Source organism: Telmatherina bonti (genome assembly GCF_933228915.1).
Source record: "Telmatherina bonti genome assembly, chromosome: 18".
Taxonomy (NCBI): Eukaryota; Metazoa; Chordata; class Actinopteri; order Atheriniformes; family Telmatherinidae; genus Telmatherina; species Telmatherina bonti.
Window position 1 is genome coordinate 3,315,181 of NC_136616.1, and position 24,081 is coordinate 3,339,261.

A 24,081-nucleotide genomic window follows, 5' to 3' on the forward strand; every position below is an offset into this window, starting at 1 on the left:
CCACATTTCTATCGTCCAGATGTCTGTTTTTTTTCGTCCAGATGTCTGTTTCTGTCGTTCAGATGTCCATGTTTCTATTGTCCATATGTGTTTCTATCATCTAGACGTCCATGTTTCTATCGTCCAGATGTCTGTTTCTATCATCTAGATGTCCACGTTTCTATCGTCCAGATGTCTGTTTCTATCATCTAGATGTCCACGTTTCTATCGTCCATGTGTCTGTTTCTATCGTTCAGATGTCCATGTTTCTATCGTCCAGATGTCTGTTTCTATCGTCCAGATGTCTGTTTCTATTGTCCAGATGTCCATGTTTCTATCGTCCAGATGTCCATGTTTCTATCGTCCAGATGTCCACGTTTCTATTGTCCAAATGTCTGTTTCTATCGTCCAGATATCTGTTTCCATCGTCCAGATGTCAATGTTTCTATCGTCCAGATGTCCACATTTCTATCGTCCATATGTCTGTTTTTATCATCCAGATGTCTGTTTCTGTCGTTCAGATGTCCATGTTTCTATCGTCCATATGTCGGTTTCTATCATCTAGATGTCCATGTTTATATCGTCCAGATGTCTGTTTCTATCATCTAGATGTCCACGTTTCTATCGTCCATGTGTCTGTTTCTATCGTTCAGATGTCCATGTTTCGATCATCCAGATGTCCACGTTTCTATCGTCCAAATGTCTGTTTCTATCGTCCAGATGTCTGTTTTTATCGTTCAGATGTCCATGTTTCTATCATCGAGATGTCCATGTTTCTATCGTCCAGATGTCCATGTTTCTTTCATCCAGATGTCCACGTTTCTATCGTCCAGATGTCCACGTTTCTATTGTACAGATGTCTGTTTCTATCGTCCAGATGTCCACGTTTCTATCGTCCAGATGTCCATGTTTTTATCGTCCAGATGTCCATGTTTCTATCGTCCGGATGTCCATGTTTCTATCGTCCAGATGTCCATGTTTCTATCATCCAGATGTCTGTTTCTATCATCTAGATGTCCACGTTTCCATTATCCATATGTCTGTTTCTATCGTCCAGATGTCCATGTTTCTATCGTCCAAATGTCTGTTTCTATCGTCCAGATGTCCATGTTTCTATCGTCCAGATGTCTGTTTCTATCGTCCAGATGTCTGTTTCTATCGTCCAGATGTCTGTTTCTATCATCTAGATGTCCATGTTTCTATCGTCCAGATGTCCATGTTTCTATCGTCCAGATGTCTGTTTCTATGGTCCAGATGTCCACGTTTCTATGGTCCAGATGTCCACGTTTCTATGGTCCAGATGTCCACGTTTCTATGGTCCATATGTCTGTTTCTATCGTCCAGATGTCTGTTTCTATCGTCCAGATGTCTGTTTCTATCATCTAGAAGTCCACGTTTCTATCGTCCATGTGTCTGTTTCTATCGTTCAGATGTCCATGTTTCTATCGTCCAGATGTCTGTTTCTATCGTCCAGATGTCCATGTTTCTATCGTCCAGATGTCCACGTTTCTATTGTCCAAATGTCTGTTTCTATCGTCCAGATGTCCACGTTTCCATCGTCCAGATATCAATGTTTCTGTCGTCCAAATGTCTGTTTCTATCGTCCAGATGTCTGTTTCTATCGTTCAGATGTCCATGTTTCTATCGTCCAGATGTCCATGTTTCTATCGTCCAGATGTCCATGTTTCTATTGTCCAGATGTCCACGTTTCTATCGTCCAGATGTCCACGTTTCTATCGTCCAGATATCTGTTTCTATCGTTCAGATGTCCATGTTTCTATCATCTAGATGTCCATGTTTCTGTCGTCCAGATGTCTGTTTCCATCGTCCAGATGTCAATGTTTCTATTGTCAAGATGTCTGTTTCTATCGTCCAGATGTCTGTTTCTATCGTTTAGATGTCTGTTTCTATCGTTCAGATATCCATGTTTCTATCGTCTAGATGTCCATGTTTCCATTGTCCATATGTCTGTTTCTATCGTCCAGATGTCCATGTTTCTATTGTCCAGATGTCTGTTTCTCTCATCTCGATGTCCACGTTTCTATGGTCCATATGTCTGTTTCTATCGTCCAGATGTCCATATTTCTATTGTCCAGATGTCCATGTTGCTATCGTCCAGATGTCCATGTTTCTCTCGTCCAGATGTCTGTTTCTATCGTCTAGATGTCTGTTTCTGTCGTTCAGATGTCCATGTTTCTATCCTCCAGATGTCCACGTTTCTATCGTCCAGATGTCTGTTTCTATCGTCCAAATGTCTGTTTCTATCGTCCAAATGTCTGTTTCTATCGTCCAGATGTCTGTTTCTATCGTCTGGATGTCCATGTTTCTATCGTCCGGATGTCCATGTTTCTATCGTCCAGATGTCTGTTTCTCTCATCTCGATGTCCACGTTTCTGTTGTCCTTATGTCTGTTTCTATCGTCCAGATGTCTGTTTCTATCGTCCAGATGTCCATATTTCTATCGTCCAGATGTCCATGTTGCTATCGTCCAGATGTCCATGTTTCTCTCGTCCAGATGTCTGTTTCTATCGTCTAGATGTCTGTTTCTGTCGTTCAGATGTCTGTTTTTATCGTTCAGATGTCCATGTTTCTATCATCGAGATGTCCATGTTTCTATCGTCCAGATGTCCATGTTTCTTTCATCCAGATGTCCACGTTTCTATCGTCCAGATGTCCACGTTTCTATTGTACAGATGTCTGTTTCTATCGTCCAGATGTCCACGTTTCTATCGTCCAGATGTCCATGTTTTTATCGTCCAGATGTCCATGTTTCTATCGTCCGGATGTCCATGTTTCTATCGTCCAGATGTCCATGTTTCTATCATCCAGATGTCTGTTTCTATCATCTAGATGTCCACGTTTCCATTATCCATATGTCTGTTTCTATCGTCCAGATGTCCATGTTTCTATCGTCCAAATGTCTGTTTCTATCGTCCAGATGTCCATGTTTCTATCGTCCAGATGTCTGTTTCTATCGTCCAGATGTCTGTTTCTATCGTCCAGATGTCTGTTTCTATCATCTAGATGTCCATGTTTCTATCGTCCAGATGTCCATGTTTCTATCGTCCAGATGTCTGTTTCTATGGTCCAGATGTCCACGTTTCTATGGTCCAGATGTCCACGTTTCTATGGTCCAGATGTCCACGTTTCTATGGTCCATATGTCTGTTTCTATCGTCCAGATGTCTGTTTCTATCGTCCAGATGTCTGTTTCTATCATCTAGAAGTCCACGTTTCTATCGTCCATGTGTCTGTTTCTATCGTCTAGATGTCTGTTTCTGTCGTTCAGATGTCTGTTTTTATCGTTCAGATGTCCATGTTTCTATCATCGAGATGTCCATGTTTCTATCGTCCAGATGTCCATGTTTCTTTCATCCAGATGTCCACGTTTCTATCGTCCAGATGTCCACGTTTCTATTGTACAGATGTCTGTTTCTATCGTCCAGATGTCCACGTTTCTATCGTCCAGATGTCCATGTTTTTATCGTCCAGATGTCCATGTTTCTATCGTCCGGATGTCCATGTTTCTATCGTCCAGATGTCCATGTTTCTATCATCCAGATGTCTGTTTCTATCATCTAGATGTCCACGTTTCCATTATCCATATGTCTGTTTCTATCGTCCAGATGTCCATGTTTCTATCGTCCAAATGTCTGTTTCTATCGTCCAGATGTCCATGTTTCTATCGTCCAGATGTCTGTTTCTATCGTCCAGATGTCTGTTTCTATCGTCCAGATGTCTGTTTCTATCATCTAGATGTCCATGTTTCTATCGTCCAGATGTCCATGTTTCTATCGTCCAGATGTCTGTTTCTATGGTCCAGATGTCCACGTTTCTATGGTCCAGATGTCCACGTTTCTATGGTCCAGATGTCCACGTTTCTATGGTCCATATGTCTGTTTCTATCGTCCAGATGTCTGTTTCTATCGTCCAGATGTCTGTTTCTATCATCTAGAAGTCCACGTTTCTATCGTCCATGTGTCTGTTTCTATCGTTCAGATGTCCATGTTTCTATCGTCCAGATGTCTGTTTCTATCGTCCAGATGTCCATGTTTCTATCGTCCAGATGTCCACGTTTCTATTGTCCAAATGTCTGTTTCTATCGTCCAGATGTCCACGTTTCCATCGTCCAGATATCAATGTTTCTGTCGTCCAAATGTCTGTTTCTATCGTCCAGATGTCTGTTTCTATCGTTCAGATGTCCATGTTTCTATCGTCCAGATGTCCATGTTTCTATCGTCCAGATGTCCATGTTTCTATTGTCCAGATGTCCACGTTTCTATCGTCCAGATGTCCACGTTTCTATCGTCCAGATATCTGTTTCTATCGTTCAGATGTCCATGTTTCTATCATCTAGATGTCCATGTTTCTGTCGTCCAGATGTCTGTTTCCATCGTCCAGATGTCAATGTTTCTATTGTCAAGATGTCTGTTTCTATCGTCCAGATGTCTGTTTCTATCGTTTAGATGTCTGTTTCTATCGTTCAGATATCCATGTTTCTATCGTCTAGATGTCCATGTTTCCATTGTCCATATGTCTGTTTCTATCGTCCAGATGTCCATGTTTCTATTGTCCAGATGTCTGTTTCTCTCATCTCGATGTCCACGTTTCTATGGTCCATATGTCTGTTTCTATCGTCCAGATGTCCATATTTCTATTGTCCAGATGTCCATGTTGCTATCGTCCAGATGTCCATGTTTCTCTCGTCCAGATGTCTGTTTCTATCGTCTAGATGTCTGTTTCTGTCGTTCAGATGTCCATGTTTCTATCCTCCAGATGTCCACGTTTCTATCGTCCAGATGTCTGTTTCTATCGTCCAAATGTCTGTTTCTATCGTCCAAATGTCTGTTTCTATCGTCCAGATGTCTGTTTCTATCGTCTGGATGTCCATGTTTCTATCGTCCGGATGTCCATGTTTCTATCGTCCAGATGTCTGTTTCTCTCATCTCGATGTCCACGTTTCTGTTGTCCTTATGTCTGTTTCTATCGTCCAGATGTCTGTTTCTATCGTCCAGATGTCCATATTTCTATCGTCCAGATGTCCATGTTGCTATCGTCCAGATGTCCATGTTTCTCTCGTCCAGATGTCTGTTTCTATCGTCTAGATGTCTGTTTCTGTCGTTCAGATGTCCATGTTTCTATCCTCCAGATGTCCACGTTTCTATCGTCCAGATGTCTGTTTCTATCGTCCAGATGTCCACGTTTCTATCGTCCAGATGTCCATGTTTCTATCATCTAGATGTCCATGTTTCTATCGTCTAGATGTCCATGTTTCTATCGTCCAGATGTCTGTTTCTATCGTCCAGATGTCCATGTTTCTATCGTCCAGATGTCCATGTTTCTATCGTCCAGATGTCCACGTTTCTATTGTCCAAATGTCTGTTTCTATCGTCCAGACATCTGTTTCCATCATCCAGATGTCAATGTTTCTATCGTCCAGATGTCCACATTTCTATCGTCCATATGTCTGTTTTTTTTCGTCCAGATGTCTGTTTCTGTTGTTCAGATGTCCATGTTTCTATTGTCCATATGTGTTTCTATCATCTAGACGTCCATGTTTCTATCGTCCAGATGTCTGTTTCTATCATCTAGATGTCCACGTTTCTATCGTCCATATGTCTGTTTCTATCGTCCAGATGTCTGTTTCTATCATCTAGATGTCCACGTTTCTATCGTCCATGTGTCTTTCTATCGTTCAGATGTCCATGTTTCGATCATCCAGATGTCCACGTTTCTATCATCCAAATGTCTGTTTCTATCGTCCAGATGTCTGTTTTTATCGTTCAGATGTCCATGTTTCTATCATCGAGATGTCCATGTTTCTATCGTCCAGATGTCCATGTTTCTTTCATCCAGATGTCCACGTTTCTATCGTCCAGATGTCCACGTTTCTATTGTACAGATGTCTGTTTCTATCGTCCATATGTCCATGTTTTTATCGTCCAGATGTCCATGTTTTTATCGTCCAGATGTCCATGTTTCTATCGTCCGGATGTCCATGTTTCTATCGTCCGGATGTCCATGTTTCTATCGTCCGGATGTCCATGTTTCTATCGTCCAGATGTCCATGTTTCTATCATCCAGATGTCTGTTTCTATCATCTAGATGTCCATGTTTCTGTCGTCCAGATGTCTGTTTCTATCATCTAGATGTCCACGTTTCCATTATCCATATGTCTGTTTCTATCGTCCAGATGTCCATGTTTCTATCGTCCAGATGTCCATGTTTCTATCGTCCAGATGTCTGTTTCTATCGTCCAGATGTCTGTTTCTATCATCTAGATGTCCATGTTTCTATCGTCCAGATGTCCATGTTTCTATCGTCTAGATGTCCATGTTTCTATCGTCCAGATGTCTGTTTCTATCGTCCAGATGTCCACGTTTCTATTGTCCAAATGTCTGTTTCTATCGTCCAGACATATGTTTCCATCATCCAGATGTCAATGTTTCTATCGTCCAGATGTCCACATTTCTATCGTCCATATGTCTGTTTTTTTTCGTCCAGATGTCTGTTTCTGTTGTTCAGATGTCCATGTTTCTATTGTCCATATGTGTTTCTATCATCTAGACGTCCATGTTTCTATCGTCCAGATGTCTGTTTCTATCGTCCAGATGTCCACGTTTCTATTGTCCAAATGTCTGTTTCTATCATCCAGACATCTGTTTCCATCATCCAGATGTCAATGTTTCTATCGTCCAGATGTCCACATTTCTATCGTCCATATGTCTGTTTTTTTTCGTCCAGATGTCTGTTTCTGTTGTTCAGATGTCCATGTTTCTATTGTCCATATGTGTTTCTATCATCTAGACGTCCATGTTTCTATCGTCCAGATGTCTGTTTCTATCATCTAGATGTCCACGTTTCTATCGTCCATATGTCTGTTTCTATCGTCCAGATGTCTGTTTCTATCATCTAGATGTCCACGTTTCTATCGTCCATGTGTCTTTCTATCGTTCAGATGTCCATGTTTCGATCATCCAGATGTCCACGTTTCTATCATCCAAATGTCTGTTTCTATCGTCCAGATGTCTGTTTTTATCGTTCAGATGTCCATGTTTCTATCATCGAGATGTCCATGTTTCTATCGTCCAGATGTCCATGTTTCTTTCATCCAGATGTCCACGTTTCTATCGTCCAGATGTCCACGTTTCTATTGTACAGATGTCTGTTTCTATCGTCCAGATGTCCATGTTTTTATCGTCCAGATGTCCATGTTTTTATCGTCCAGATGTCCATGTTTCTATCGTCCGGATGTCCATGTTTCTATCGTCCGGATGTCCATGTTTCTATCGTCCGGATGTCCATGTTTCTATCGTCCAGATGTCCATGTTTCTATCATCTAGATGTCCATGTTTCTGTCGTCCAGATGTCTGTTTCTATCATCTAGATGTCCACGTTTCCATTATCCATATGTCTGTTTCTATCGTCCAGATGTCCATGTTTCTATCGTCCAGATGTCCATGTTTCTATCGTCCAGATGTCTGTTTCTATCGTCCAGATGTCTGTTTCTATCATCTAGATGTCCATGTTTCTATCGTCCAGATGTCCATGTTTCTATCGTCCAGATGTCTGTTTCTATGGTCCAGATGTCCACGTTTCTATGGTCCATATGTCTGTTTCTATCGTCCAGATGTCTGTTTCTATCATCTAGATGTCCACGTTTCTATCGTCCATGTGTCTGTTTCTATCGTTCAGATGTCCATGTTTCTATCGTCCAGATGTCTGTTTCTATGGTCCAGATGTCCACGTTTCTATGGTCCATATGTCTGTTTCTATCGTCCAGATGTCTGTTTCTATCATCTAGATGTCCACGTTTCTATCGTCCATGTGTCTGTTTCTATCGTTCAGATGTCCATGTTTCTATCGTCCAGATGTCTGTTTCTATCGTCCAGATGTCCATGTTTCTATCGTCCAGATATCAATGTTTCTGTCGTCCAAATGTCTGTTTCTATCGTCCAGATGTCTGTTTCTATCGTTCAGATGTCCATGTTTCTATCATCGAGATGTCCATGTTTCTATCGTCCAGATGTCCATGTTTCTATCGTCCAGATGTCCACGTTTCTATCGTCCAGATGTCCACGTTTCTATCGTCCAGATATCTGTTTCTATCGTTCAGATGTCCATGTTTCTATCATCTAGATGTCCATGTTTCTGTCGTCCAGATGTCTGTTTCCATCGTCCAGATGTCAATGTTTCTATTGTCAAGATGTCAGTTTCTATCGTCCAGATGTCTGTTTCTATCGTTTAGATGTCTGTTTCTATCGTTCAGATATCCATGTTTCTATCGTCTAGATGTCCATGTTTCCATTGTCCATATGTCTGTTTCTATCGTCCGGATGTCCATGTTTCTATTGTCCATATGTCTGTTTCTATCGTCCAGATGTCCATATTTCTATTGTCCAGATGTCCATGTTGCTATCGTCCAGATGTCCATGTTTCTCTCATCCGGATGTCCATGTTTCTATCGTCCGGATGTCCATGTTTCTATCGTTCAGATGTCCATGTTTCTATCCTCCAGATGTCCACGTTTCTATTGTCCAGATGTCTGTTTCTATCGTCCAAATGTCTGTTTCTATCGTCCAAATGTCTGTTTCTATCGTCCAGATGTCTGTTTCTATCGTCCGGATGTCCATGTTTCTATCGTCCGGATGTCCATGTTTCTATCGTCCAGATGTCTGTTTCTCTCATCTCGATGTCCACGTTTCTGTTGTCCATATGTCTGTTTCTATCGTCCAGATGTCTGTTTCTATCGTCCAGATGTCCATGTTGCTATCGTCCAGATGTCCATGTTTCTCTCGTCCAGATGTCTGTTTCTATCGTCTAGATGTCTGTTTCTGTCGTTCAGATGTCCATGTTTCTATCCTCCAGATGTCCACGTTTCTATCGTCCAGATGTCTGTTTCTATCGTCCAAATGTCTGTTTCTATCGTCCAGATGTCTGTTTCTATCTTTCAGATGTCCATGTTTCTATCGTTTAGATGTCCATGTTTCTATCGTCCAGATGTCTTTTTCTATCATCTTGATGTCAATGTTTCTATCGTCCATATGTCTGTTTCTATCGTCCAGATGTCCATGTTTCTATCGTCCAGATGTCTGTTTCTATCGTCCAGATGTCTGTTTCTATCATCGAGATGTCCATGTTTCTATCGTCCAGATGTCCATGTTTCTTTCATCCAGATGTCCACGTTTCTATCGTCCAGATGTCCACGTTTCTATTGTACAGATGTCTGTTTCTATCGTCCAGATGTCCACGTTTCTATCGTCCAGATGTCCATGTTTTTATCGTCCAGATGTCCATGTTTTTATCGTCCAGATGTCCATGTTTTTATCGTCCGGATGTCCATGTTTCTATCGTCCAGATGTCCATGTTTCTATCATCCAGATGTCTGTGTCTATCATCTAGATGTCCACGTTTCCATTATCCATATGTCTGTTTCTATCGTCCAGATGTCCATGTTTCTATCGTCCAGATGTCCATGTTTCTGTTGTCCAAATGTCTGTTTCTATCGTCCAGATGTCTGTTTCTATCATCTAGATGTCCATGTTTCTATCGTCCAGATGTCTGTTTCTATCGTCCAGATGTCCATGTTTCTATCGTCCAGATGTCTGTTTCTATGGTCCAGATGTCCATGTTTCTATGGTCCATATGTCTGTTTCTATCGTCCAGATGTCTGTTTCTATCATCTAGATGTCCACGTTTCTATCGTCCATGTGTCTGTTTCTATCGTTCAGATGTCCATGTTTCTATCGTTCAGATGTCCATGTTTCTATCGTCCAGATGTCTGTTTCTATCGTCCAGATGTCCATGTTTCTATCGTCCAGATGTCCACGTTTCTATTGTCCAGATGTCCACGTTTCTATTGTCCAGATGTCCACTTTTCCATCGTCCAGATATCAATGTTTCTGTCGTCCAAATGTCTGTTTCTATCGTCCAGATGTCTGTTTCTATCGTTCAGATGTCCATGTTTCTATCATCGAGATGTCCATGTTTCTATCGTCCAGATGTCCATGTTTCTATTGTCCAGATGTCCACGTTTCTATCGTCCAGATGTCCATGTTTCTGTCGTCCAGATGTCAATGTTTCTATTGCCAAGATGTCTGTTTCTATCGTCCAGATGTCTGTTTCTATCGTTTAGATGTCTGTTTCTATCGTTCAGATATCCATGTTTCTATCGTCTAGATGTCCATGTTTCCATTGTCCATATGTCTGTTTCTATCGTCCAGATGTCCATGTTTCTATCGTCCAGATGTCTGTTTCTCTCATCTCGATGTCCACGTTTCTATCGTCCATATGTCTGTTTCTATCGTCCAGATGTCCATATTTCTATCGTCCAGATGTCCATGTTTCTCTCGTCCAGATGTCAGTTTCTATCGTCTAGATGTCTGTTTCTGTCGTTCAGATGTCCATGTTTCTATCCTCCAGATGTCCACGTTTCTATCGTCCAAATGTCTGTTTCTATCGTCCAAATGTCTGTTTCTATCGTCCGGATGTCCATGTTTCTATCGTCCGGATGTCCATGTTTCTATTGTCCGGATGTCCATGTTTCTATCGTCCAGATGTCTGTTTCTCTCATCTCGATGTCCACGTTTCTGTTGTCCATATGTCTGTTTCTATCGTCCAGATGTCCATGTTTCTATCGTCCAGATGTCTGTTTCTATCGTTCAGATGTCCATGTTTCTATCATCGAGATGTCCATGTTTCTATCGTCCAGATGTCCATGTTTCTATTGTCCAGATGTCCACGTTTCTATCGTCCAGATGTCCACGTTTCTATCGTCCAGATATCTGTTTCTATCGTTCAGATGTCCATGTTTCTATCATCTAGATGTCCATGTTTCTGTCGTCCAGATGTCTGTTTCCATCGTCCAGATGTCAATGTTTCTATTGTCAAGATGTCTGTTTCTATCGTTTAGATGTCCATATTTCTATTGTCCAGATGTCCATGTTGCTATCGTCCAGATGTCCATGTTTCTCTCGTCCAGATGTCTGTTTCTATCGTCTAGATGTCTGTTTCTGTCGTTCAGATGTCCATGTTTCTATCCTCCAGATGTCCACGTTTCTATCGTCCAAATGTCTGTTTCTATCGTCTAGATGTCTGTTTCTATCGTCCGGATGTCCATGTTTCTATTGTCAAGATGTCTGTTTCTATCGTTTAGATGTCTGTTTCTATCGTTCAGATATCCATGTTTCTATCGTCTAGATGTCCATGTTTCCATTGTCCATATGTCTGTTTCTATCGTCCAGAAGTCCGTTTCTATCGTCCAGATGTCTGTTTCTCTCATCTCGATGTCCACGTTTCTATCGTCCATATGTCTGTTTCTATCGTCCAGATGTCCATGTTTCTATCGTCCAGATGTCTGTTTCTATCGTCCAGATGTCCATGTTTCTATCGTCCAGATGTCCACGTTTCTATTGTCCAAATGTCTGTTTCTATCGTCCAGATGTCCACGTTTCCATCGTCCAGATATCAATGTTTCTGTCGTCCAAATGTCTGTTTCTATCGTCCAGATGTCTGTTTCTATCGTTCAGATGTCCATGTTTCTATCGTCCAGATGTCCATGTTTCTATCGTCCAGATGTCCATGTTTCTATTGTCCAGATGTCCACGTTTCTATCGTCCAGATGTCCACGTTTCTATCGTCCAGATGTCCACGTTTCTATCGTCCAGATATCTGTTTCTATCGTTCAGATGTCCATGTTTCTATCATCTAGATGTCCATGTTTCTGTCGTCCAGATGTCTGTTTCCATCGTCCAGATGTCAATGTTTCTATTGTCAAGATGTCTGTTTCTATCGTCCAGATGTCTGTTTCTATCGTTTAGATGTCTGTTTCTATCGTTCAGATATCCATGTTTCTATCGTCTAGATGTCCATGTTTCCATTGTCCATATGTCTGTTTCTATCGTCCAGATGTCCATGTTTCTATTGTCCAGATGTCTGTTTCTCTCATCTCGATGTCCACGTTTCTATGGTCCATATGTCTGTTTCTATCGTCCAGATGTCCATATTTCTATTGTCCAGATGTCCATGTTGCTATCGTCCAGATGTCCATGTTTCTCTCGTCCAGATGTCTGTTTCTATCGTCTAGATGTCTGTTTCTGTCGTTCAGATGTCCATGTTTCTATCCTCCAGATGTCCACGTTTCTATCGTCCAGATGTCTGTTTCTATCGTCCAAATGTCTGTTTCTATCGTCCAAATGTCTGTTTCTATCGTCCAGATGTCTGTTTCTATCGTCTGGATGTCCATGTTTCTATCGTCCGGATGTCCATGTTTCTATCGTCCAGATGTCTGTTTCTCTCATCTCGATGTCCACGTTTCTGTTGTCCTTATGTCTGTTTCTATCGTCCAGATGTCTGTTTCTATCGTCCAGATGTCCATATTTCTATCGTCCAGATGTCCATGTTGCTATCGTCCAGATGTCCATGTTTCTCTCGTCCAGATGTCTGTTTCTATCGTCTAGATGTCTGTTTCTGTCGTTCAGATGTCCATGTTTCTATCCTCCAGATGTCCACGTTTCTATCGTCCAGATGTCTGTTTCTATCGTCCAGATGTCCACGTTTCTATCGTCCAGATGTCCATGTTTCTATCATCTAGATGTCCATGTTTCTATCGTCTAGATGTCCATGTTTCTATCGTCCAGATGTCTGTTTCTATCGTCCAGATGTCCATGTTTCTATCGTCCAGATGTCCATGTTTCTATCGTCCAGATGTCCACGTTTCTATTGTCCAAATGTCTGTTTCTATCGTCCAGACATCTGTTTCCATCATCCAGATGTCAATGTTTCTATCGTCCAGATGTCCACATTTCTATCGTCCATATGTCTGTTTTTTTTCGTCCAGATGTCTGTTTCTGTTGTTCAGATGTCCATGTTTCTATTGTCCATATGTGTTTCTATCATCTAGACGTCCATGTTTCTATCGTCCAGATGTCTGTTTCTATCATCTAGATGTCCACGTTTCTATCGTCCATATGTCTGTTTCTATCGTCCAGATGTCTGTTTCTATCATCTAGATGTCCACGTTTCTATCGTCCATGTGTCTTTCTATCGTTCAGATGTCCATGTTTCGATCATCCAGATGTCCACGTTTCTATCATCCAAATGTCTGTTTCTATCGTCCAGATGTCTGTTTTTATCGTTCAGATGTCCATGTTTCTATCATCGAGATGTCCATGTTTCTATCGTCCAGATGTCCATGTTTCTTTCATCCAGATGTCCACGTTTCTATCGTCCAGATGTCCACGTTTCTATTGTACAGATGTCTGTTTCTATCGTCCATATGTCCATGTTTTTATCGTCCAGATGTCCATGTTTTTATCGTCCAGATGTCCATGTTTCTATCGTCCGGATGTCCATGTTTCTATCGTCCGGATGTCCATGTTTCTATCGTCCGGATGTCCATGTTTCTATCGTCCAGATGTCCATGTTTCTATCATCCAGATGTCTGTTTCTATCATCTAGATGTCCATGTTTCTGTCGTCCAGATGTCTGTTTCTATCATCTAGATGTCCACGTTTCCATTATCCATATGTCTGTTTCTATCGTCCAGATGTCCATGTTTCTATCGTCCAGATGTCCATGTTTCTATCGTCCAGATGTCTGTTTCTATCGTCCAGATGTCTGTTTCTATCATCTAGATGTCCATGTTTCTATCGTCCAGATGTCCATGTTTCTATCGTCTAGATGTCCATGTTTCTATCGTCCAGATGTCTGTTTCTATCGTCCAGATGTCCACGTTTCTATTGTCCAAATGTCTGTTTCTATCGTCCAGACATATGTTTCCATCATCCAGATGTCAATGTTTCTATCGTCCAGATGTCCACATTTCTATCGTCCATATGTCTGTTTTTTTTCGTCCAGATGTCTGTTTCTGTTGTTCAGATGTCCATGTTTCTATTGTCCATATGTGTTTCTATCATCTAGACGTCCATGTTTCTATCGTCCAGATGTCTGTTTCTATCGTCCAGATGTCCACGTTTCTATTGTCCAAATGTCTGTTTCTATCGTCCAGACATCTGTTTCCATCATCCAGATGTCAATGTTTCTATCGTCCAGATGTCCACATTTCTATCGTCCATATGTCTGTTTTTTTTCGTCCAGATGTCTGTTTCTGTTGTTCAGATGTCCATGTTTCTATTGTCCATATGTGTTTCTATCATCTAGACGTCCATGTTTCTATCGTCCAGATGTCTGTTTCTATCATCTAGATGTCCACGTTTCTATCGTCCATATGTCTGTTTCTATCGTCCAGATGTCTGTTTCTATCATCTAGATGTCCACGTTTCTATCGTCCATGTGTCTTTCTATCGTTCAGATGTCCATGTTTCGATCATCCAGATGTCCACGTTTCTATCATCCAAATGTCTGTTTCTATCGTCCAGATGTCTGTTTTTATCGTTCAGATGTCCATGTTTCTATCATCGAGATGTCCATGTTTCTATCGTCCAGATGTCCATGTTTCTTTCATCCAGATGTCCACGTTTCTATCGTCCAGATGTCCACGTTTCTATTGTACAGATGTCTGTTTCTATCGTCCAGATGTCCATGTTTTTATCGTCCAGATGTCCATGTTTTTATCGTCCAGATGTCCATGTTTCTATCGTCCGGATGTCCATGTTTCTATCGTCCGGATGTCCATGTTTCTATCGTCCGGATGTCCATGTTTCTATCGTCCAGATGTCCATGTTTCTATCATCTAGATGTCCATGTTTCTGTCGTCCAGATGTCTGTTTCTATCATCTAGATGTCCACGTTTCCATTATCCATATGTCTGTTTCTATCGTCCAGATGTCCATGTTTCTATCGTCCAGATGTCCATGTTTCTATCGTCCAGATGTCTGTTTCTATCGTCCAGATGTCTGTTTCTATCATCTAGATGTCCATGTTTCTATCGTCCAGATGTCCATGTTTCTATCGTCCAGATGTCTGTTTCTATGGTCCAGATGTCCACGTTTCTATGGTCCATATGTCTGTTTCTATCGTCCAGATGTCTGTTTCTATCATCTAGATGTCCACGTTTCTATCGTCCATGTGTCTGTTTCTATCGTTCAGATGTCCATGTTTCTATCGTCCAGATGTCTGTTTCTATGGTCCAGATGTCCACGTTTCTATGGTCCATATGTCTGTTTCTATCGTCCAGATGTCTGTTTCTATCATCTAGATGTCCACGTTTCTATCGTCCATGTGTCTGTTTCTATCGTTCAGATGTCCATGTTTCTATCGTCCAGATGTCTGTTTCTATCGTCCAGATGTCCATGTTTCTATCGTCCAGATATCAATGTTTCTGTCGTCCAAATGTCTGTTTCTATCGTCCAGATGTCTGTTTCTATCGTTCAGATGTCCATGTTTCTATCATCGAGATGTCCATGTTTCTATCGTCCAGATGTCCATGTTTCTATCGTCCAGATGTCCACGTTTCTATCGTCCAGATGTCCACGTTTCTATCGTCCAGATATCTGTTTCTATCGTTCAGATGTCCATGTTTCTATCATCTAGATGTCCATGTTTCTGTCGTCCAGATGTCTGTTTCCATCGTCCAGATGTCAATGTTTCTATTGTCAAGATGTCAGTTTCTATCGTCCAGATGTCTGTTTCTATCGTTTAGATGTCTGTTTCTATCGTTCAGATATCCATGTTTCTATCGTCTAGATGTCCATGTTTCCATTGTCCATATGTCTGTTTCTATCGTCCAGATGTCCATGTTTCTATCGTCCAGATGTCCATGTTTCTATCGTCCAGATGTCTGTTTCTATCGTCCAGATGTCTGTTTCTATCATCTAGATGTCCATGTTTCTATCGTCCAGATGTCCATGTTTCTATCGTCTAGATGTCCATGTTTCTATCGTCCAGATGTCTGTTTCTATCGTCCAGATGTCCACGTTTCTATTGTCCAAATGTCTGTTTCTATCGTCCAGACATATGTTTCCATCATCCAGATGTCAATGTTTCTATCGTCCAGATGTCCACATTTCTATCGTCCATATGTCTGTTTTTTTTCGTCCAGATGTCTGTTTCTGTTGTTCAGATGTCCATGTTTCTATTGTCCATATGTGTTTCTATCATCTAGACGTCCATGTTTCTATCGTCCAGATGTCTGTTTCTATCGTCCAGATGTCCACGTTTCTATTGTCCAAATGTCTGTTTCTATCGTCCAGACATCTGTTTCCATCATCCAGATGTCAATGTTTCTATCGTCCAGATGTCCACATTTCTATCGTCCATATGTCTGTTTTTTTTCGTCCAGATGTCTGTTTCTGTTGTTCAGATGTCCATGTTTCTATTGTCCATATGTGTTTCTATCATCTAGACGTCCATGTTTCTATCGTCCAGATGTCTGTTTCTATCATCTAGATGTCCACGTTTCTATCGTCCATATGTCTGTTTCTATCGTCCAGATGTCTGTTTCTATCATCTAGATGTCCACGTTTCTATCGTCCATGTGTCTTTCTATCGTTCAGATGTCCATGTTTCGATCATCCAGATGTCCACGTTTCTATCATCCAAATGTCTGTTTCTATCGTCCAGATGTCTGTTTTTATCGTTCAGATGTCCATGTTTCTATCATCGAGATGTCCATGTTTCTATCGTCCAGATGTCCATGTTTCTTTCATCCAGATGTCCACGTTTCTATCGTCCAGATGTCCACGTTTCTATTGTACAGATGTCTGTTTCTATCGTCCAGATGTCCATGTTTTTATCGTCCAGATGTCCATGTTTTTATCGTCCAGATGTCCATGTTTCTATCGTCCGGATGTCCATGTTTCTATCGTCCGGATGTCCATGTTTCTATCGTCCGGATGTCCATGTTTCTATCGTCCAGATGTCCATGTTTCTATCATCTAGATGTCCATGTTTCTGTCGTCCAGATGTCTGTTTCTATCATCTAGATGTCCACGTTTCCATTATCCATATGTCTGTTTCTATCGTCCAGATGTCCATGTTTCTATCGTCCAGATGTCCATGTTTCTATCGTCCAGATGTCTGTTTCTATCGTCCAGATGTCTGTTTCTATCATCTAGATGTCCATGTTTCTATCGTCCAGATGTCCATGTTTCTATCGTCCAGATGTCTGTTTCTATGGTCCAGATGTCCACGTTTCTATGGTCCATATGTCTGTTTCTATCGTCCAGATGTCTGTTTCTATCATCTAGATGTCCACGTTTCTATCGTCCATGTGTCTGTTTCTATCGTTCAGATGTCCATGTTTCTATCGTCCAGATGTCTGTTTCTATGGTCCAGATGTCCACGTTTCTATGGTCCATATGTCTGTTTCTATCGTCCAGATGTCTGTTTCTATCATCTAGATGTCCACGTTTCTATCGTCCATGTGTCTGTTTCTATCGTTCAGATGTCCATGTTTCTATCGTCCAGATGTCTGTTTCTATCGTCCAGATGTCCATGTTTCTATCGTCCAGATATCAATGTTTCTGTCGTCCAAATGTCTGTTTCTATCGTCCAGATGTCTGTTTCTATCGTTCAGATGTCCATGTTTCTATCATCGAGATGTCCATGTTTCTATCGTCCAGATGTCCATGTTTCTATCGTCCAGATGTCCACGTTTCTATCGTCCAGATGTCCACGTTTCTATCGTCCAGATATCTGTTTCTATCGTTCAGATGTCCATGTTTCTATCATCTAGATGTCCATGTTTCTGTCGTCCAGATGTCTGTTTCCATCGTCCAGATGTCAATGTTTCTATTGTCAAGATGTCAGTTTCTATCGTCCAGATGTCTGTTTCTATCGTTTAGATGTCTGTTTCTATCGTTCAGATATCCATGTTTCTATCGTCTAGATGTCCATGTTTCCATTGTCCATATGTCTGTTTCTATCGTCCGGATGTCCATGTTTCTATTGTCCATATGTCTGTTTCTATCGTCCAGATGTCCATATTTCTATTGTCCAGATGTCCATGTTGCTATCGTCCAGATGTCCATGTTTCTCTCATCCGGATGTCCATGTTTCTATCGTCCGGATGTCCATGTTTCTATCGTTCAGATGTCCATGTTTCTATCCTCCAGATGTCCACGTTTCTATTGTCCAGATGTCTGTTTCTATCGTCCAAATGTCTGTTTCTATCGTCCAAATGTCTGTTTCTATCGTCCAGATGTCTGTTTCTATCGTCCGGATGTCCATGTTTCTATCGTCCGGATGTCCATGTTTCTATCGTCCAGATGTCTGTTTCTCTCATCTCGATGTCCACGTTTCTGTTGTCCATATGTCTGTTTCTATCGTCCAGATGTCTGTTTCTATCGTCCAGATGTCCATGTTGCTATCGTCCAGATGTCCATGTTTCTCTCGTCCAGATGTCTGTTTCTATCGTCTAGATGTCTGTTTCTGTCGTTCAGATGTCCATGTTTCTATCCTCCAGATGTCCACGTTTCTATCGTCCAGATGTCTGTTTCTATCGTCCAAATGTCTGTTTCTATCGTCCAGATGTCTGTTTCTATCTTTCAGATGTCCATGTTTCTATCGTTTAGATGTCCATGTTTCTATCGTCCAGATGTCTTTTTCTATCATCTTGATGTCAATGTTTCTATCGTCCATATGTCTGTTTCTATCGTCCAGATGTCCATGTTTCTATCGTCCAGATGTCTGTTTCTATCGTCCAGATGTCTGTTTCTATCATCGAGATGTCCATGTTTCTATCGTCCAGATGTCCATGTTTCTTTCATCCAGATGTCCACGTTTCTATCGTCCAGATGTCCACGTTTCTATTGTACAGATGTCTGTTTCTATCGTCCAGATGTCCACGTTTCTATCGTCCAGATGTCCATGTTTTTATCGTCCAGATGTCCATGTTTTTATCGTCCAGATGTCCATGTTTTTATCGTCCGGATGTCCATGTTTCTATCGTCCAGATGTCCATGTTTCTATCATCCAGATGTCTGTGTCTATCATCTAGATGTCCACGTTTCCATTATCCATATGTCTGTTTCTATCGTCCAGATGTCCATGTTTCTATCGTCCAGATGTCCATGTTTCTGTTGTCCAAATGTCTGTTTCTATCGTCCAGATGTCTGTTTCTATCATCTAGATGTCCATGTTTCTATCGTCCAGATGTCTGTTTCTATCGTCCAGATGTCCATGTTTCTATCGTCCAGATGTCTGTTTCTATGGTCCAGATGTCCACGTTTCTATGGTCCAAATGTCTGTTTCTATCGTCCAGATGTCTGTTTCTATCATCTAGATGTCCACGTTTCTATCGTCCATGTGTCTGTTTCTATCGTTCAGATGTCCATGTTTCTATCGTTCAGATGTCCATGTTTCTATCGTCCAGATGTCTGTTTCTATCGTCCAGATGTCCATGTTTCTATCGTCCAGATGTCCACGTTTCTATTGTCCAGATGTCCACGTTTCTATTGTCCAGATGTCCACTTTTCCATCGTCCAGATATCAATGTTTCTGTCGTCCAAATGTCTGTTTCTATCGTCCAGATGTCTGTTTCTATCGTTCAGATGTCCATGTTTCTATCATCGAGATGTCCATGTTTCTATCGTCCAGATGTCCATGTTTCTATTGTCCAGATGTCCACGTTTCTATCGTCCAGATGTCCATGTTTCTGTCGTCCAGATGTCTGTTTCCATCGTCCAGATGTCAATGTTTCTATTGCCAAGATGTCTGTTTCTATCGTCCAGATGTCTGTTTCTATCGTTTAGATGTCTGTTTCTATCGTTCAGATATCCATGTTTCTATCGTCTAGATGTCCATGTTTCCATTGTCCATATGTCTGTTTCTATCGTCCAGATGTCCATGTTTCTATCGTCCAGATGTCTGTTTCTCTCATCTCGATGTCCACGTTTCTATCGTCCATATGTCTGTTTCTATCGTCCATATGTCTGTTTCTATCGTCCAGATGTCCATATTTCTATCGTCCAGATGTCCATGTTTCTCTCGTCCAGATGTCAGTTTCTATCGTCTAGATGTCTGTTTCTGTCGTTCAGATGTCCATGTTTCTATCCTCCAGATGTCCACGTTTCTATCGTCCAAATGTCTGTTTCTATCGTCCAAATGTCTGTTTCTATCGTCCGGATGTCCATGTTTCTATCGTCCGGATGTCCATGTTTCTATTGTCCGGATGTCCATGTTTCTATCGTCCAGATGTCTGTTTCTCTCATCTCGATGTCCACGTTTCTGTTGTCCATATGTCTGTTTCTATCGTCCAGATGTCTGTTTCTATCGTCCAGATGTCCATGTTTCTATCGTCCAGATGTCTGTTTCTATCGTTCAGATGTCCATGTTTCTATCATCGAGATGTCCATGTTTCTATCGTCCAGATGTCCATGTTTCTATTGTCCAGATGTCCACGTTTCTATCGTCCAGATGTCCACGTTTCTATCGTCCAGATATCTGTTTCTATCGTTCAGATGTCCATGTTTCTATCATCTAGATGTCCATGTTTCTGTCGTCCAGATGTCTGTTTCCATCGTCCAGATGTCAATGTTTCTATTGTCAAGATGTCTGTTTCTATCGTTTAGATGTCCATATTTCTATTGTCCAGATGTCCATGTTGCTATCGTCCAGATGTCCATGTTTCTCTCGTCCAGATGTCTGTTTCTATCGTCTAGATGTCTGTTTCTGTCGTTCAGATGTCCATGTTTCTATCCTCCAGATGTCCACGTTTCTATCGTCCAAATGTCTGTTTCTATCGTCTAGATGTCTGTTTCTATCGTCCGGATGTCCATGTTTCTATTGTCAAGATGTCTGTTTCTATCGTTTAGATGTCTGTTTCTATCGTTCAGATATCCATGTTTCTATCGTCTAGATGTCCATGTTTCCATTGTCCATATGTCTGTTTCTATCGTCCAGAAGTCCGTTTCTATCGTCCAGATGTCTGTTTCTCTCATCTCGATGTCCACGTTTCTATCGTCCATATGTCTGTTTCTATCGTCCAGATGTCCATATTTCTATTGTCCAGATGTCCATGTTGCTATCGTCCAGATGTCCATGTTTCTCTCGTCCAGATGTCTGTTTCTATCGTCTAGATGTCTGTTTCTGTCGTTCAGATGTCCATGTTTCTATCCTCCAGATGTCCACGTTTCTATCGTCCAGATGTCTGTTTCTATCGTCCAAATGTCTGTTTCTATCGTCTAGATGTCTGTTTCTATCGTCCGGATGTCCATGTTTCTATCGTCCGGATGTCCATGTTTCTATCGTCCAGATGTCTGTTTCTCTCATCTCGATGTCCACGTTTCTGTTGTCCATATGTCTGTTTCTATCGTCCAGATGTCTGTTTCTATCGTCCAGATGTCCATATTTCTATCGTCCAGATGTCCATGTTGCTATCGTCCAGATGTCCATGTTTCTCTCGTCCAGATGTATGTTTCTATCGTCTAGATGTCTTTCTGTCGTTCAGATGTCCATGTTTCTATCCTCCAGATGTCCACGTTTCTATCGTCCAGATGTCTGTTTCTATCGTCCAGATGTCTGTTTCTATCGTCCAGATGTCTGTTTCTATCGTCCAGATGTCTGTTTCTATCGTTCAGATGTCCATGTTGCTATCGTCCAGATGTCAATGTTTCTATCGTCCAGATGTCCACGTTTCTATTGTCCATATGTCTGTTTCTATCGTCTAGATGTCAATATTTCTATCGTCCATATGTCTGTTTCTATCAATTTGATATCCATGTTTCTATTGTCCAGATGTCCGTGTTCATATCTCTGAGATATTTTTCTTTTTTAATTACTTTTTGGTTAGGTTTTATATTTCACTTTATTTATTTTTAATTGATTTATTATATTCTATTTTTGCAGAATTTACTTTTGTTTAATACTTTTTATCATTTTTTTCTATTTAGTTTTACTGATTTTACTTTTAGTTAATTTATTGGTTTTTTTCCCAGTTTATTTTAGTTCTTTCCTTTTAGTTATTTTATTTTATGAATTTATTTATAATTTACCCGAAGGTCAGAAAGAAACTCATGTACATGGAAGTTAATTGAAAATGTTAATAAAAATCTAGATCTCTTCACTTTTGTATTTTAATTTCTCAGACTGATTTGTGTCTCTGCAGGGTATCAAGGCGGTCCTGGCGGAGAGCTATGAGCGTATCCACCGCAGTAACTTGGTCGGGATGGGGGTCATTCCTCTGGAGTATCTGCCTGGAGACACGGCGGACAGTCTGGGTCTGACAGGCCGCGAGCGCTACACCGTCATCATCCCTGACCGACTCACACCCAGGATGATAGTGGACTTGAAGGTAAGTTCAGAATGAACCGGTTTGAGTGAGCTCAAGTGGTTCTGAACTCCTCCTGATCCAGACTCTTCCCGCCTCACAGCTGGACTCTGGGAAAACATTCCAAGTTCGCATGAGGTTCGACACGGACGTGGAGCTGACCTACTTCCGTCACGGAGGAATTCTCAACTACATGATCCGCAAGATGTTGGCAAACTAAACTGTTCCATCTTCACTGTTAGTTTTAACTTCCGACCAATAGGAGAACGCCGTCCATGAATACCATCATCATCCTCATTTGGAGCTCAGAGACCAGATCCAGACCACCAGACAACAGGTGTAAAGTAGGGCTGGGCGGTACGACCTGAACATATGGCGGTAGCCGTTTACATCGTAGTTTACATTTAGGTTAAAAACAAAAAAAAAAGCAAAGACAAACAAAACTCATTTCTACTTTTGTAAAAGTAAAGTGGATATTATAACCAGCGCTTCCAGTAAGACGGTTTCTATAAGACAAACAGCGGAAACGGTGAAAAGGTTCTGTCCAAAAAGTTTCCACAATTTCAAAAAGACAAAATATTCCAAATAAAACTGGGAAAGGCTCCAGCTCCCCACCACCCTACTCTGCCAGGCGCTTCGGAGAATGAATGAAACTGACTGGTCTGGGGGTCTTCCTCCGTCTTCCTCCATGTTTATGTATTGCAGCGTGCCGTAAAGCGTGTCTTGACGTAAAATATTATAGGAAAGCACCTTATCTATTGTTTACGCCACGTAAACAATAGAGCCTCATATGAAACGAAACATCGTCCACATGTATATCGTCATATCGCCCAGCCCTACGCTGCACTAGTCCAAACCACCAGGGAAGTGATCCCAGCCACCTGATCTAAACCATGACTCTGGTTACAGTCCTGTCCTCTCTGAGTATCTGTTGTCTGGTTTGTAGCTCCACCTGCTGTCCTCTGGTCTTCCTCTGGTTTTCCTCTGGTCTTCCTCTGGTCTTCCTCTGGTCTTCCTCTGGTTTTCCTCTGGTTTTCCTCTGGTTTTCCTCTGGTTTTCCTCTGGTCTTCCTCTGGTTTTCCTCTGGTTTTCCTCTGGTTTTCCTCTGGTCTTCCTCTGGTTTTCCTCTGGTCTTCCTCTGGTTTTCCTCTGGTCTTCCTCTGGTTTTCCTCTGGTCTTCCTCTGGTTTTCCTCTGGTTTTCCTCTGGTCTTCCTCTGGTTTTCCTCTGGTCTTCCTCTGGTCTTCCTCTGGTCTTCCTCTGGTTTTCCTCTGGTCTTCCTCTGGTCTTCCTCTGGTCTACCTCTGGTCTACCTCTGGTCTTCCTCTGGTCTACCTCTGGTCTTCCTCTGGTTTTCCTCTGGTCTTCCTCTGGTCTTCCTCTGGTCTACCTCTGGTCTTCCTCTGGTCTACCTCTGGTTTTCCTCTGGTCTACCTCTGGTCTACCTCTTTTCTTCCTCTGGTCTACCTCTGTTCTTCCTCTGGTCTTCCTCTGGTCTTCCTCTGGTTTTCCTCTGGTTTTCCTCTGGTCTACCTCTGGTCTTCCTCTGGTTTTCCTCTGGTTTTCCTCTGGTCTACCTCTTTTCTTCCTCTGGTCTACCTCTGTTCTTCCTCTGGTCTACCTCTGGTCTTCCTCTGGTTTTCCTCTGGTTTTCCTCTGGTCTACCTCTGGTCTACCTCTGGTCTTCCTCTGGTTTTCCTCTGTTCTTCCTCTGGTCTACCTCTGGTCTTCCTCTGGTTTTCCTCTGGTTTTCCTCTGGTCTACCTCTGGTTTTCCTCTGGTCTACCTCTGGTCTACCTCTGGTCTTCCTCTGGTTTTCCTCTGGTCTACCTCTGGTCTTCCTCTGGTCTTCCTCTGGTCTTCCTCTGGTCTTCCTCTGGTTTTCCTCTGGTCTTCCTCTGGTTTTCCTCTGGTTTTCCTCTGGTCTACCTCTGGT

The 24,081-nt window shown here is 41.7% G+C and overlaps 1 protein-coding gene across 2 annotated transcripts in view; it reads left to right on the plus strand.

Annotated features, from left to right (window-relative positions):
• Window positions 1–23,116, plus strand: part of aco1 (aconitase 1, soluble) — a 118,715-nt gene extending 95,599 nt beyond the window's left edge. For both annotated transcript variants that reach the window (XM_079257906.1, XM_079257905.1), the window contains 2 exons: window positions 21,985–22,170; window positions 22,250–23,116. In XM_079257906.1, the coding sequence (XP_079114032.1) occupies window positions 21,985–22,170; window positions 22,250–22,366 (303 nt within the window). In that variant the 3' untranslated portion in view covers window positions 22,367–23,116. The remainder of the gene's footprint in view (window positions 1–21,984; window positions 22,171–22,249) is intronic.
• Window positions 23,117–24,081: the final 965 nt, after the last annotated feature.